Below are 14984 nucleotides of genomic sequence, written 5' to 3' on the forward strand. Positions count from 1 at the left end.
TTAATGTGTCATAAGAAATTATTTCCAGCCTTGTCAGCCATTTTAAACTTACCTGCCATCTGTTAGAGAAACCTAAAATCTTTGGGTAAACTGCTAATCAGGAAAGCAGCACTTCATATCTATTCTTTCACTCTGCACTTCGCCTGTTCCAGCAGGCTAGCACAGATTTTCCCTTTTTGAGGACTTCAGATCAGTGTGGGAAAGGAGGGAGAGTAAGAAATCCTAACAAGCCCTCTAAAGACATGAACCAGCATAAATATGAGGAAAGAAAAGCAGTAGCCATTTTATGTCATCTTGAGATATCCATAGAGCAGGGAGTATAGCATCCTTGGAAAATAACTGATTTTTGGTCAACTAGAAGCTTACTGTTATACTTAGAGAAACTGAACTTACAACACTTAGGGACAGATCTGCACTTCACTGAGATGCCCCAAAAGGCTACAGAGGTACAGGATGTGTGCATGAGCAGAGTGGCTAATATCCCGAGATGAAAGCAGTGGCCACTGACTTTGCCACAAGCATCTCTCAAATACTCCAAGGTGGTCCCTTGCCCTGCCTTTCGTTTTGGTACCATCAGCCACTGGTGGCAGAATCACAGTTTATGGGCGGCTGGCAGGACTTGCTCAGAGAGACACAACTGAATAGCAGCAGAGCCAAGAGCAGAACGTGGGTCCTGTGGTCCATGACCTGTTAAGTGGGACAGACCATTATCCCAGTCCTTGTCTGTGTTCTGCATGTATATTTTTACTATATTTTCAGTTTGCCTGCAGTAACTGGCTTTGGGTGAATTCTAAATAGGCTGATATTTATCGCCTTATGTTTGTTGCTGGTGATAAAGGTACAGTTTTTTGCTACTTTACTGTCATGCAGCAGAGAAGCTTTAACACTGTGTAGTAACTGTCTAGAAGTCTTCTGTGTTTCCAGAATCTCCATGAGAGTGTATTATGAGACTGCTGAGTGCCTGAAGCACTTCAATTTCTGTTTTTCTCCCGCAGATTATCGATGGCAAATTGTGGTTCCAGTTGGACTGCGGAAGTGGCCCGGGAATCCTGGGAATTTCAGGCAGGGCTGTTAATGATGGAAGCTGGCATTCAGTGTTCCTGGAACTAAATCGCAATTTCACGAGCTTGTCCCTGGATGACAGCTACGTGGAGCGCCGCAAAGCCCCCCTCTATTTCCAGACTCTCAGCACGGATAGCTCCATCTACTTCGGCGCTCAGGTGCAAGTGGATAACGTCCGCAGCCTCACTGACAAAAGAACAACGCAGGTCTTGAGCGGCTTTCAGGGATGCCTGGATTCAGTTGTCCTAAATAACAATGAATTGCCGCTCCAAAACAAGCGCAGCAGCTTTGCAGAAGTGGTTGGCCTGACTGAACTAAAGCTTGGCTGTGTCCTCTACCCTGATGCCTGTGAGAGGCATCCTTGCCAAAACGGCGGCTCCTGTATCAGCGTGCCATCTGGTGGTAAATATTTTGCATTACTTTATGGGCTCCCTCCCCACCATTTTCCTCTACAATTTATTGCCAGAGATGGTTTTATGCAGAAACATGCTTGAAAAATCTCATGAACTCTATAAAACTCTGATAGGTATTGCAAACTGTGTAAAAGCTGTTCGCTCTATAAATAACGGTGAAATGCTACCCCTTCTCATTGCATTAGTGTTCCAGGAGGAAATTGATTTATTGGCCATTAGCATAATCCTATTTCTATAGAAACCAATAGAATTACAATTACTGTAATGCTCAGCTAGATTTTTCAGGATCTATTTGCAGCATCGAAGGCTGTACAGAAAGTTGATGATTTCAAACGTCCGTCACAGGTTCAATGGCACTGGTGCCTTTCTCTCTTTCTGAAGCTGTCACAAATAGTTATGGAGCTGTCTGCAGACAGCTTGGTCTTACTGTGAATGGGTAATTAGGTTACATGTCAACATGGAAAATAGTTAGTCTACCCCATTATAACACCCTCCAGAAGCGTATTTTACAGCTCCCTCGGAAGCCTGAGTTCTTCAAGGTCTAAGTAATATTATCCAAAGTTTATAGGGCATTGATTTAAATTGTGCTCATGTTGGATTTTCCTATCCAGTGATTATATGGTGGTTTGTGTGATGTGGTGCCAGTGACTTACTCTCCACTAATGTAATGCATGAGTTACCAGACCATAAGTCAGCATCTTAGCCAGAAAAAAGCAATGGCATACATGTAGGACCTTTCCTCTAGAATTACTCTCTATCTGTAATGTACAGATTTCTTGTCCAGTTCCTCCTGTTGTATTAGTATGCAGCATTGCTCACTTTTTCTGGCAGACTAAAACTTCCTTCAAAAAGGAGGATGCTCAACAGAGAGATCTTCTGCAAGTTCAGAGGTTTCCATCCACTTAATGTCAGTGATTTTGGCCATGATACCCTAGGGAAGTTTTCCATAAACTCTGTTTTTAATGAAGCATTTAACCACTGTCTAGGTTTCCGGTTTAATGTGTCCATGCAATTCCCTAAACCCATAATTGTTATTTCTGGTTTTCATTGTTTTAAGCCTTGTTCTCATGTTTCCTTCCCGATCACCTTCCCCCAGGTAGATTTTTCTAAACATTAGGAACTTCCTAAACATCTGAAAAGTTTAGTTTCCAAGGCTGACACCTGGTGAGGTCTGAGCAAAACTGACTTGTCAGGGAGAATTTTCTCATTTGAATAACCTTGCCCTTACAGAACAAGCCCTGACAATGTGAGTTTTCTGATGCTGAGGGACCTCAGCTAGCATCTCCTCTGGATCCTTGGCTACCTCTTCTCCTGTGCAAGAGCAAAGAGTGTCAGGAATGCTACTGGCTTTCCTTTTGGCGGAAGGAGGTGGGAGGACAGTTGGGAGAGAGAAAGCGCAGCACCGGCAAGTCAGGATGTGATGTGCAGTATAAGGACAAATTTTGCTACTCCTTTGTGGTTTTAAACATCTTTATTTACCAAGGGAAGGAAATAAAAGGCATGCTGCACAACAAGGGTGAAAGAAAATCATTCTGAGGTAGATTGATGCTGCAGCTACTGAGAGAATTGCTATGCAAGATTATTTAAGTCCCTGGGAAGTATGGCTAATATGTACATGGACATAACATGGCTTTGATTCAGACTCCATATTTAATAAATGAGGTTAACCGTTCACCAAGCTAGCATCCTAGGAAGCATGAAAACAGCTCCTTCTATTGATTTTATTTGAGTCTATTTACAGTGTTGCTCAGCAATCTTGTGATGAGTAAATTGAAACCTTTCTAACAAAATGCTATGCAGTAATTCTTTTTTTTCCCAGCATCATATGCATGCCAATTCAAATTGAGGGGAGATGTGAGGTGGGGCAGAAACAGGCAGCACTGAAAGTTGGACCCATTTTATTACTGGAATGACACACACCATTTTCATGTCAACATAATTCGCTGCTGGAAAACAGTCACGCAACCGATTTAACTTGCCTGCGTTCCTGCCTCAGCGAGAGGGCATGTGCCCTGCAGGGATGTTTCGACTGCCTGCCGTTAAAAAATCTGTTTGCTGTTTTTACTGCCTCAGCAGTGTATGTAAATAAAGGATTGTTATAAAGCCATAATTCCAGTGCAATGGGCCCTGACTGTATATTGGTGGTTTTGCAGCCCAGCCCACAAGGAGAAGGCATGTGCATTTTTGTTTCCAAGAGGCAAAGCAATTCTGTCATTAGTGTCCTCCATATGCAAAAGGGCCATGAAATTAAATTCTGTAGAGCAGAGAGCCCAAAAGCATTGCAAATGCTAGTTGTGGAGCCACAAATTGCAGTGTGAATTTAAGAATCATGATCCATTGTATTCGCTGACATAGATGTTAACAGCTGGCTTTCATTTAAAATAGAAAAAATACAGTAATGACTCTTCATTTTTTACATCAAGAAAGAAAATGGCAGCTTTTTTCTTTTTTTTGGTGAGGTGAGTCATTCAAAAATACACAGTGCAAAGGTCCTTGTCCTAATTCCAAGGCATTCAAAAGCATGAAGATCTCTTCACTAGTATTTGGTGTGATATCCTATTAAAGTTTCCAGAGAATAATGTTCTTTTCCCTAAACAGAGAGTATTTGGCATAATGATAGGATTTGTTTTAATAAATAAATCCTCTAATTTGTATTTTACAGAGCAGATTTCATATACTGTTAAGATCGTTTTTCTTACAAAAACCCTACTGTGCTTTGCAAGGAAATTAAGAGAGAGAAAGAGAAAGCCCAGATTTATAGCTAACTTTAAAAGAACACAGTCAAGCAAAGGTTACCCAGCATTATAACATGAAAGACTTTGTGGCTACATGCCGGAAATCAAAGGGGCCGTGTCCAATTTACATATAATTTGCATAAATTGGTCATATAAAACACGAACCTCCATAATAGTATTCTTGTTGTGAGATCTTCCTCTCAATAGAAATGCCTGCTGCCCCGTTTACCATTAATAAAAAGCTGCCTCTGTTAACATTCCACTTCATTAGGGGAATAAGGTAATATTATGGCCCTGTTTGGAGGATAAGAAATGTTGTGTATGCACTAGGAGTGTGTCCACACTGCTGCTGTTAGGGTTCATCTGTGTAAATCCACAGCAACTTCAAAGCGGATGGCTCAGGGAAGGTGCTGTGCATGGACTGCATCCTGGAGACTTAGAGAAAAGGTGTTGCCTCAAAAGGAGAGTCAGCACAAGGCTAGTTGTATCTCTCTGTCTGATCCCTCTGCATATTGAAGAGGAGGGCAAAATGGGAATTTTAGCCTGTTGGAGAAAGCATGAATAGCTCAGATGTTGATACGTCACTGAAAGTGCAGAAAAAACCTCTCTGCTTTCTAAATCTGGTTTCTGGTCCAGCAGAAAGTGATCACGACATGAACCGCTGCTTGCACTCATGTGATCCTAATCAAGTTTCACAGCATCAGTGTATGCCAGCATTCAGTGGTTAAAGCTGAGAGAGGGTACTGTGTGCCCAGGGACACTGCAGGGAGATCCCATGTGTGCTTTAAAAGTTCTGGGAAAGGGCAAAAAGCATGTGTCAGGTCTGACAGCTCAGGAGACTCCTAGCATAAAGAGACTTCTGCTATATATAGCTTTAGGACAATTTTGTTGGAGACATTGGAAACCACAGCCCTGAAACTCAGGACACATTATTGTAGACTTTTCAGCCCCTACCCATAAATACAGGCCAGAAAAGATATTTTTAAAGACGGTTGTTATTAGCATTTTGAAACCTGACAAACAGCATGACTTTGAGAAACAGCTTGGCTCTTTGGACTGAAATTTCCCAAGAAAATTCAACCAAGTGTTTAAAGTGTGGTCAAGCTATAAGCTGCTGAATATGAGGTCTTAAAATGGGAAATGTCACACAAACTTAATAATAGATTGGTGTTACGAGGTCTCCCAATTATAAATGTTTGTTTATGTGCATGAATAGCAACATGAACAATCACAGCAACAGAAAGCTTTACTATAATCAAATGCAAACAGTGCGCCGAGGTTTTCAACCACAGAGAAACTTTGTGCATGTAATGCTTTCAATTATAAGTATAGTTACTTCCTTTTAATTTGATCAGTCCTATATACATCTGGACTTGATTGAAGTAAATGTCTTATAGGAGTAAGCAATTTTATTTGAGCATGAAACGTTTGAGCAGAAATATCTACTGAGAGCAACGTGAGGACATAAAGTCATTGCTTTTCCCACTCCTAATTTTTTCTCTTTTTTTCTCTTTTTTTTTTTTCTTAATGAGCAGAGTTAAAATCCAAAAGGAAGGAAAAATGCAACCTGGCCCTTAGGTGGTGAATTTGAGACATGTTTTAAAGCATATTGGCAACGTGGACACACAGTGTTCTTGAGGATTAGGTACTTCATAAGAATGACATCAGAGAAAAATTGTTGCATTAATTTCATAGTCATGAACCGATCTGGTCTTTCTTATGGTCTAGATCTCACTTTTTCACACACACAAAGAATCCAGCATGCTGTAATGTGAGCATACCAAATGCATATCAGTTAATGTTTTTAAAGCTTTTTAGAAAATCTAGGGGGTTAATATTTTTTATAGCTATGCTTTTAGAAGTCTTGATTTTAATTCCTGGTTTCAGAGTACATACGTCCTGATCCTTTCACGGAAAGCACTGATCTAACAAAGACTGAGGTTCATTTTCATACCAACTAGTGACAAGAGGCTGTCATCTGTTTGAAGTCAGATAAGTTAAATCTGAAGTGGCAGGAATATGTATGGCTTAAAAACACGCAGTCCTTGAAGGTGGCCTGGTGTGTCTATAAACATACCAAAATACAAATGCTGGGAGTGGTCTTCTTCACCTTCAGTTCTTCTCATCAGTTAACTTGCCACGATACACTATGTGAGCAGGGCCAGGCCTGTTTCTGGACATTGAGTTTGTCAGGTCCAGCTTCAAAGCAGGGAAAAACTAAATGGGGAGCAAATGCAAAAGCCAAAGCACCTAACAGGTAAAAGCCAGCTCTTTTTGCATGTGATAGATATAAACAGGAGCATACACATGTTCAAAACAAGAATTGGCAGCAGTTCAGAGCATCCTTTTTAATAAAGCCAAGTAAACCTGAGGATAGACAGACATTCAGATGCTCAGGCTGGCAATGCTAACAACGGAGACGTTCGCTGCATAGCGGCATCCCATCTGCTGATGGCACCATGCCTGCCTTTTGCCACTGGCTCTGCTTATTAAGTGCCAAGTAAAAATAGGTACAAGCAGGAAGCCTGTGTAGTGCTCTTGCTTAGAGTGTGATGCTCTTCTTTTCCACTGGACAGGGACATGCCCACAAGACAGGAATGGAAGCTGTTGGAGTTAAAGCAGGAGGGTAAAGACTACATCAGAAAAGCCTTATTAAAAACATCGGAAAACCCAAGACCACGTGTAAGCAGGAGAGGGTTACCTCTACATAATGGTTTAGATCAGGAATGAGCTTTGATATGAATCTTCTTATCATCTCCTCTCACTGTGCTTCAGTTCCTGCTGTGGAGAGGTGGTAGGACCACACTTCCTTCTGGACAGTTTAGAGCTGGAAGACATGCACCAGGAGTGCAGTAACATGATCCTAAAGCACTGGAATGTGTGCACTGAGGGTGATGGGTCCTCAGTACCAGCTGTTTTGCTCCACAGACCTGCTGCCATTGCTCTGCAGGTTCTAACGTAGATATAGCCTAAAATGCTCAAACCACGTTGTTGGTCTCACATCAACTGTTGATACAGGCTATTGTGACACATGCTGAGCTGCTTGTGGTCCCACCCCAGCGACATTACAGATGTGTTTAACAATGCTTTCTGTCTTTTTCCACTGCTTTCCTGTGAAGCAGTACACTGGTGACATCAGAAAATTTGCTGTCTTGGAAAATGTAAATCAACATTTTCAGCATCAGTGTGCAAAGTGAAATATACGTATGTCTCAGAGGAAACTCAGATGGACTGTATGATCTTAAATGCTGATAAGTTTTGAAGACTTCCAGTGCCTTCATTGTGAACAGGAGTAATTCCTAGATTGCTATAAAGAGTTTTTACATCCTGAGATGATGAGGGACTAGGATATTAAATTATAAGTGTAATGAAAATCCTGAGTTAGACCTAGAATGCACTTCTGACCAAAAGGGTTTTCCTATGTGATTGCACTTTGCCTGCAACCATGTGGCTATAATGTGCTGTAGTGAGCAAAATTACAGTCTCTGCTGAGAGGTTTGGAGTAGCATAAAAGGTGTGGCAAGTCTGCTGGCCGAGTCCCTATATGCTGTGTACTGAGCCATCATATCAGCTCTTTACTTCCCTAAGTCAAAGATAAATATTGTAATTGAATACTGTCTTGTTTTATTGCATTTTTTATTTCTAACTTTGATCCCTAGACTTAGAATCCATACTAAATATTTTAGTCTTCTAATATCTGACTGATTCCACCATCATTAAATCAAAATCAGCCAAAAATATAGGCTTTCAGAAGCACAGTTTTCATTTTGGTCTTGTTAATACATGGCCCAGTAGAGCTCTGACCCATCCAGACCATTCAGTTTCATCTCCTCTTAGTATAAAATGTTAGTTGAAGTTAGTGCATCTTTAATATAAACAGTAGGCAACAACATTAAGGAATAAATCCATGTTCCTGTTATTCTTAGTGCTAAAAGTTTAATTCTTTTACCAAATTAATATTTCTTAAGTTTTCCTGCAATGAATAAATATTACAGAATATGTTACAGACTAAAAACCCAGAACTTAATCAGCTGAAACAAACAGAAGAAGTGAAAATAAAGTGATTGAAAGGCTTTGTCTTACAAATAACTTAGGTATAGAATGTAGGGTTTTAAAGTCACTTTAAAATTATGTAGGTTTAAAATATTAGTAGCAAATAGAACATATCAATTCTGCTATTATGTATGGCAACAAATTTGTTGATGAATAAAATGTTATATCTGAATTGAACATTTTCATTTCACTTACACTCATTGAGACCATAAAAATATATAAAACATAACTGCAAAATTTTGAACTATAGATGTCACTGTTCAGTCATAAAAGGAAGCACTGAAACAGCCTTATTTATTCATGCTGTGATTTCTACCTGCAGTAGTTCTAGATCAGCTGTTTTGCCCACTAACAGCAAATCTTTCACAGGGATGACATCAAAATGCAATGCCTGATGCAGTCACAGTTTTGTATTTCTTCAGTCCCAGATCCCTACAGGTCCAGGAAGTTGTTCAGATAGTCAGGGTGATATATCTACAAAACACCAAAAATAATCCCATCTTGCTGATGCTGACCAAATGTGTGTTCTAGGAATCCCCGAAGTTAAATAATTTCTCTTCTTAATTTTGAAATCTTGAAAACAGCAGTGCTTCTCCCTTCTTGCAGCTGGACAGTGAAAGACAGTGAAACAGTGTGATATTTATTATCTATTTCATTTATTTTCAGTTAAATAGCATTGGACTCTTGACTGAAGATGCCAACAAGTCTGGTTCCAAGTTTATTCTCTAAAGCTTGTCGTCATGAAGGAATTCAGTTAGAGTAATTGAACAAGCCAAATTGAACCAGATAGAACATAAAAAAATGGGAGTCTTAATGCAGAATTGCTTTTGCCTCATGCCTCCACTGGGCTTTTCCATATTGTTTCCATGAAATTCTTTTCCTCATAACTATGCTGGAAATTCCTGCCTCAATTCCAAGAACAGTGGCCTTTAAAATATTTTTTGGTGAGGTGGGGTTTTTTTGGTTGGTTTGGGTTTGGGTTTTTTTTCCCCCCGATGTATAGATATAATTAGTTTTTAAAAATATATTTTAAAAGCTCACACCTGAGGGATAATATTTCAGCTATGTCAACTTGATCTCCAATAATTTTGACATTGAACTGAGTTGCTTTCAGCCATTTCAGCTCTAACTCCAGCAGTTAGGTTGGCAAGAAATGTGGAAGCAGGACTTGGATCCCCTACAGGGTCCTCCTCCACTTGAGTGGAGTTATGTCTGTTGTATCACAGCCAGTAATTTATCAGTCTCTTAATAGCACTCACTGCACATAATCATCTTTGATTAGGGCTGGCATTGCCCAGTTCAGTCAGTATTATGAAGTTTATAGTACATGTCTGGATGATGCTCTTTATGAAAGTGGTAATTATCACTATCAAGTGTTATATTACATTCACATCCCAACTGTGTCGTCCTTGTAAAAGGCAGATGTGCAAAAGCTCTCAGCTCATGTATTTGTTCTTCAGTGAAGCCCCAAATGTAGTATGGGCTGCTGCTATAAGTAATGTGGCCTATATTTTTGAAAATACTGGGAGATGCATCCTTGATCTAGAATGTTTCTTGTGAACAAAGTTGTGCTTGGATAGCATTTATTTTTATATGAATCATGGGTCTGGGTTGTAGCTATTCCTTCAGTCCCTGGTTGGAGACAGGAGCTCCAATTGTCCAGACCTCCCAAATAAACAAACTGTTGACTGGCATTAGTGTGGACCACACAGACATACCAGAATGCATGTGAACATCCTCTTTCCCCCACAATACAGCAGACTTTTTGGAGTAAGGTAGCCAAATAGATCCACATGCATCCAGACAGATACAGTGATAGGCTTCTGATTTATTTCTCTGTGTGCCTTCCCTCCCAGGCTACCAGTGCAATTGCCTCTCCCAGTTTACAGGAAGGAATTGTGAGTCAGAGATCACAGCCTGCTTCCCAAATCCCTGTCGGAATGGAGGCTCATGCGATCCCATTGGCAACGCTTTCATCTGCAACTGCAAAAATGGCCTGACAGGAGTAACGTAAGTGATGCTCTTCAGGTGGCCCACAAGAGCTTTTCAATTCAATGATGGAGGGCTTTTTGATTAGGTATTTTGCACCTGAAAGCTATGATTCATCAAGCAAAAAAGAACCCCAAACTTAGTGCTTATTTCAGGTATAATCTAATGACAGCTGACGGTGAAAAATGCTTATTTTATTATTTCAGGATGCTATCTCCAGACAGTTTTCACTGCTATGTGCACACTTAAGTATCAGAGGCTTTTCAAGCAATCCCAATGAACCTGTGGAAGCTGCTATGCAGTCTTTTTTTTTGAAAATGGATCAATTATCTAGTCACCTTACCTCTGATATAAAAGCCTAATTTGTTGCATTATTTTTTTAAATCCTAGTCTTGATGATATGCTTGGTGTAGACACAGAAAATGCCCTAACCTGCCCAACAATGTGCTTTTTAGTTTCATCTAGTTTGTGCCTATTTATACTTTCTGTTCTGGCTCTTTTTTTTTTTTTTTTTTAACTACCTCTTCTTTTTTCCAATTATCTTCTCTCTTTAAGATTCTTGTTCTTTTTCCCCCCTCATTCTCTGGTATTTGTTCAGTTTATCTCCAGCCCCAAACAATTTTACACAGTCAGCATATCCTCCTGTTCTCTTAAACAAGCATTCTGATTTTTCTACTATTTTTTTCTTAATTATTTTCTTCTTGAATTCTTCTAATACTTTATATTGACTCCCATGGGATAGTCTAAAAACAATATAAAAAGCCTGAGATTCTCTGTTACATTCAGTGACCCTCAGGGAGGTGGTTGAGTCACCTTCCCTAGAGGTGTTTAAGGCACGGGTGGACGAGGTGCTGAGGGATATGGTTTAGTGTTTGGTAGGAACGGTTGGACTCGGTGATCCGGTGGGTCTCTTCCAACCTGGTTATTCTGTGATTCTGTGATTTTGGGCAAGGAGCCCCTTCATATCAAATACTTTAAACTCTTCTGTTCATTGTTATTGTTTCTATTGTACTGTCTAAAAAAACATGGAATAGCTGTAGAAAAAAATAAATACCATTTAATAATATGATAATAATAAAATCACTTGCCAAGCACCAGTAAGGTGTTAACAGTAGTGGTACCACTTTGACAAGATAAGTCATCACATACAAACTAGGCTTTTCCATGCATTCTCCAGACTCCAGACTTTTTTCCTTTTCTTCTATTAAGGTGTGAAGAAGACATCAATGAGTGTGAAAGAGAAGAATGTGAAAATGGCGGCTCCTGTGTCAACATATTTGGTTCATTTCTGTGTAACTGCACCCCCGGCTATGTGGGACAATACTGTGGTCTTCGCCCTGTGGTGGTTCCCAATATACAAGCTGGGCATTCATATGTTGGCAAGGAGGAGCTAATAGGAATAGCTGTGGTCCTGTTTGTCATATTTGTGTTGATTGTCCTCTTTATCATTTTTCGCAAGAAAGTTTTCAGGAAGAACTATTCCCGCAACAACATCACGCTTGTACAGGATCCAGCTACTGCTGCCCTGCTCAACAAGAGTAATGGCATCCAATTCAAGAACATGAGGAACAGCGGAGACACCAGAAATATCTACCAAGAGGTTGGGCCTCCACAGGTCCCGGTGAGGCCAATGGCTTATACCCCGTGCTTCCAGAGTGACTCAAGAAATAACCTGGACAAGATAGTGGATGGGCTTGGTGTGGAGCACCAAGAGATGACAACGTTTCATCCTGAATCCCCTCGAATACTGACAGCCAGGCGGGGAGTAGTGGTATGCAGTGTAGCTCCAAACTTGCCTGCTGTGTCTCCTTGTCGCTCCGACTGTGACTCTATCAGGAAGAGCACATGGGATGCTGGGACAGAAAGTAAGTAACGCTGCTTGCTGTTCTCACTTTTCCCTGCGTCAGAAATGGTTGTCTTCAGGGTGCAGCAGGTACAGTGGCGCATGTACTTTTAATGCTCCAACCTCATACACTTAACAATTGTTACATTTCTCCAAGAAGTGATTTGGTTTAATTTTGAAAGGATATGATTAACTGTAGGCATACAAGACCTCTACTTCTGTGCATTAAGTATGACTAAACACATTTATTTCACTTGTTCAGAAAGCATATATGACTAAGTGCTCTGAGTGTTAGTTCTTCAAGTGATACAATGCAATCATCTTTCTTTTAGGAAAAAAAATTGGGAGCAGAATTCTCAAATAGAAACTCTGCTAGGTTTGGGCAGTTTGTCTCTTGAGGGAATTAAAAACATTTAAACTTTCTGCTAGAAGCAATCCTGTTTTGCAACTGGGGAAAATGAACGGATATTCTCTAATTCCAATGTCTATGAAATGAAGCAGAAAATCACGCACTACTTATACGATCACCTTTTCAGTCCATTGCCTTCCTGTCCACATTTGGTACCAGAGAGATCACAAAATTTCTAATTCTTACAGTTACCCTATTTGTGATGGTTTCTCACCTGGTAACACGGTGCCCCCTCCATTCCTGAAGAAGTTGCTGGAGATATCACAAGCTTCATATATTCTGTTACAGCAGGAAATACCAGTTTGCTGGGACAGATTTATGGTCCTATGTTGTCCCTATTTGTGAGTCAGAACATGTCATATGGACTGGGAGATGTTTGCTTGAGCCTACAGGGGCAGGGAGGTATAATGGGTTTTTTTTTTTCTGTAGTTATTCCTAATGCATCTTCAGCTCTGTTGCAACACAGCTTTAACAAAAATCGTCAAATAAAACTATGTGATCAAGTTTTCACGTTCCCATAGTTTTAGGCAACAGGAACTGATGAATGGAGAGAGGAATCTGGCCCTGCTTCATACCTGTGCCCTCACCTGCACATTTTCATCTAAGGCAACACATTTGCTAAGGTCTTCTAGTGAAAAACAAGAATTTATTTTAATTTCTTTGGGCTGCATTTCACAGTTGTATTGTGGTTGACCTTTCTAATCATTAAATACAGTTTTGCTGATAGAAAGCATCAGCATGCTAGCCCCCATACATGCTCTGTTCTGTATTCTCTTCAGTGCTTCTGTCACAGACGCTGCTGGTATCTGTATGAATTTCTGCACAGCATGAGGCCAGGCCATGGAGATGGACCTCAGCTGTCAAGGAGTGGGAAGCATTGCAGCTTTGTTACTTCAGCACTTCCTCCATCTACTACATACCCTGCTTCTCAGCAGGAGCAAATCAGCCATTACTGTATGGGGGTATCTCATGCTGGGTGCCTCATGCTGGGTAGAAATACCTACAGCTAACAGGTGGAGATCTGTACTTACATGTTTGCAGAACCTGAGCTTGTTCATTGGTCATTAGCTCAGGTATCGATCTCAGTGCTTACTATGGAGTATAAATTTTTGTGTTCCTTATTATCCTTCACATAATGTGTAGTCAAATATGTTTATTCATGTCTGTTTCATTACATGAGAATTTATACCATAGGCTGCAGTTACATTTCTGAACTGTAGAAGAGTTGTCAAGACTGAATGTCTCTGATGAAAAGCAATATATATTGAAGCAGAATCTATCACGTATCAGTGGTGGAGCCATTAAAATCTGATCCAAGGGCTACTGATATGAATAAAAAAATGCATATTAACTTTATTGAGTATTGAATGTGCCTTTAATGAGGCTATCAAGTTAGGAAATGAACAGTGAAAATAAATGTAACTGTAATCTCTTGTATAAGATGTTTATACCACATTTTTAAAGCCATTTTCTTTGCTGCTACGTGGCATCTAAAAAGGCTATACTAGATACAGATGTTTCTTCCATGATTACCATGGTGTCAGCCACCTGAAAGACTGTTTGGGCTTCAAAGACTTCAGAAGTCTAGGTATCTTCATCAGTTGCCTTCTTGACCCATAAATAATATCCTCTGTCTGAAGGAAATAATTTTATTCTAAGAAACATAATAGAAGGACACTTGTTGGCAGGATTTAAATGGCTCTGTGGTATAAATAGGCAAATATGCATACCTAGAGAGTACATTTTGCTTTGTTTTTGCTGTCAATGAAGGTAAAGGTGTTGATGACGCTGAAGAAGTGACCTGTTTTGCAGGAAGTAATAAAGGCAGCAACTCTGAAGTACAGTCCCTTAGCTCCTTCCAGTCCGATTCTGGTGATGATAATGGTAAGAAATTATTTTATCTTTATTATGCAGGGGATAAAGCTATTTAAGTCACTAATGTTATTTAAACCATTTAGGTCACATCTAGAAACCCTTTAATGATGCTAGTAGTCAGAAAGTCCTGGGTTCAAATCCTCTGTTTGTATCCATTTCTTTCATGATAGGAACATAATTAAAATATTGATACTTGGAGTTGTATCAGTACCAAGTTTTACTGTGTATTAGAGGTATGATACAGTACAGTCGTGTTGCCAAGATATGCATTGCAAGTGAAACGGTGTAATTTCTATCATTTTCCCTCTTGGAAGAGGATGACTTTCATCCTTCATCAGTCAAATTAAAGGGAATTTTTGTGCTGTTTGCCAAGTCTCGTTCATGGTCCCACCAACACTCGGGTAGTGCTCAGCAGCAAGAATGAGTGGACAAGCCAGTCCCTGGTGGCTTGGCCTCTCCCTGGCAATAACAGCTCAGCAAACAATAGAGCACCATTAAATCCTTGTTCAGTGCATAGTCATTGTCCACTATCATGTCCTACCTCATTATCTCAGTGGGTGACATGGGCAGACCCATATGGAGCCAGAAAAAGGCCAACAAAGTCA

General features: G+C 40.1%; 1 protein-coding gene across 1 annotated transcript in view; it reads left to right on the forward strand.

The window, feature by feature from the left end:
- Positions 1–14984, forward strand: part of FAT3 (FAT atypical cadherin 3) — a 345812-nt gene that overhangs the window by 323139 nt on the left and 7689 nt on the right. The window contains exons 22-25 of the mRNA XM_069883426.1: positions 996–1464; positions 10120–10273; positions 11462–12117; positions 14275–14388. Coding sequence (XP_069739527.1) covers positions 996–1464; positions 10120–10273; positions 11462–12117; positions 14275–14388 — 1393 coding nt within the window. The remainder of the gene's footprint in view (positions 1–995; positions 1465–10119; positions 10274–11461; positions 12118–14274; positions 14389–14984) is intronic.

The sequence above is a fragment of the Phaenicophaeus curvirostris genome, chromosome 1 (assembly GCF_032191515.1).
Source record: "Phaenicophaeus curvirostris isolate KB17595 chromosome 1, BPBGC_Pcur_1.0, whole genome shotgun sequence".
NCBI classification, from domain to species: domain Eukaryota; kingdom Metazoa; phylum Chordata; class Aves; order Cuculiformes; family Cuculidae; genus Phaenicophaeus; species Phaenicophaeus curvirostris.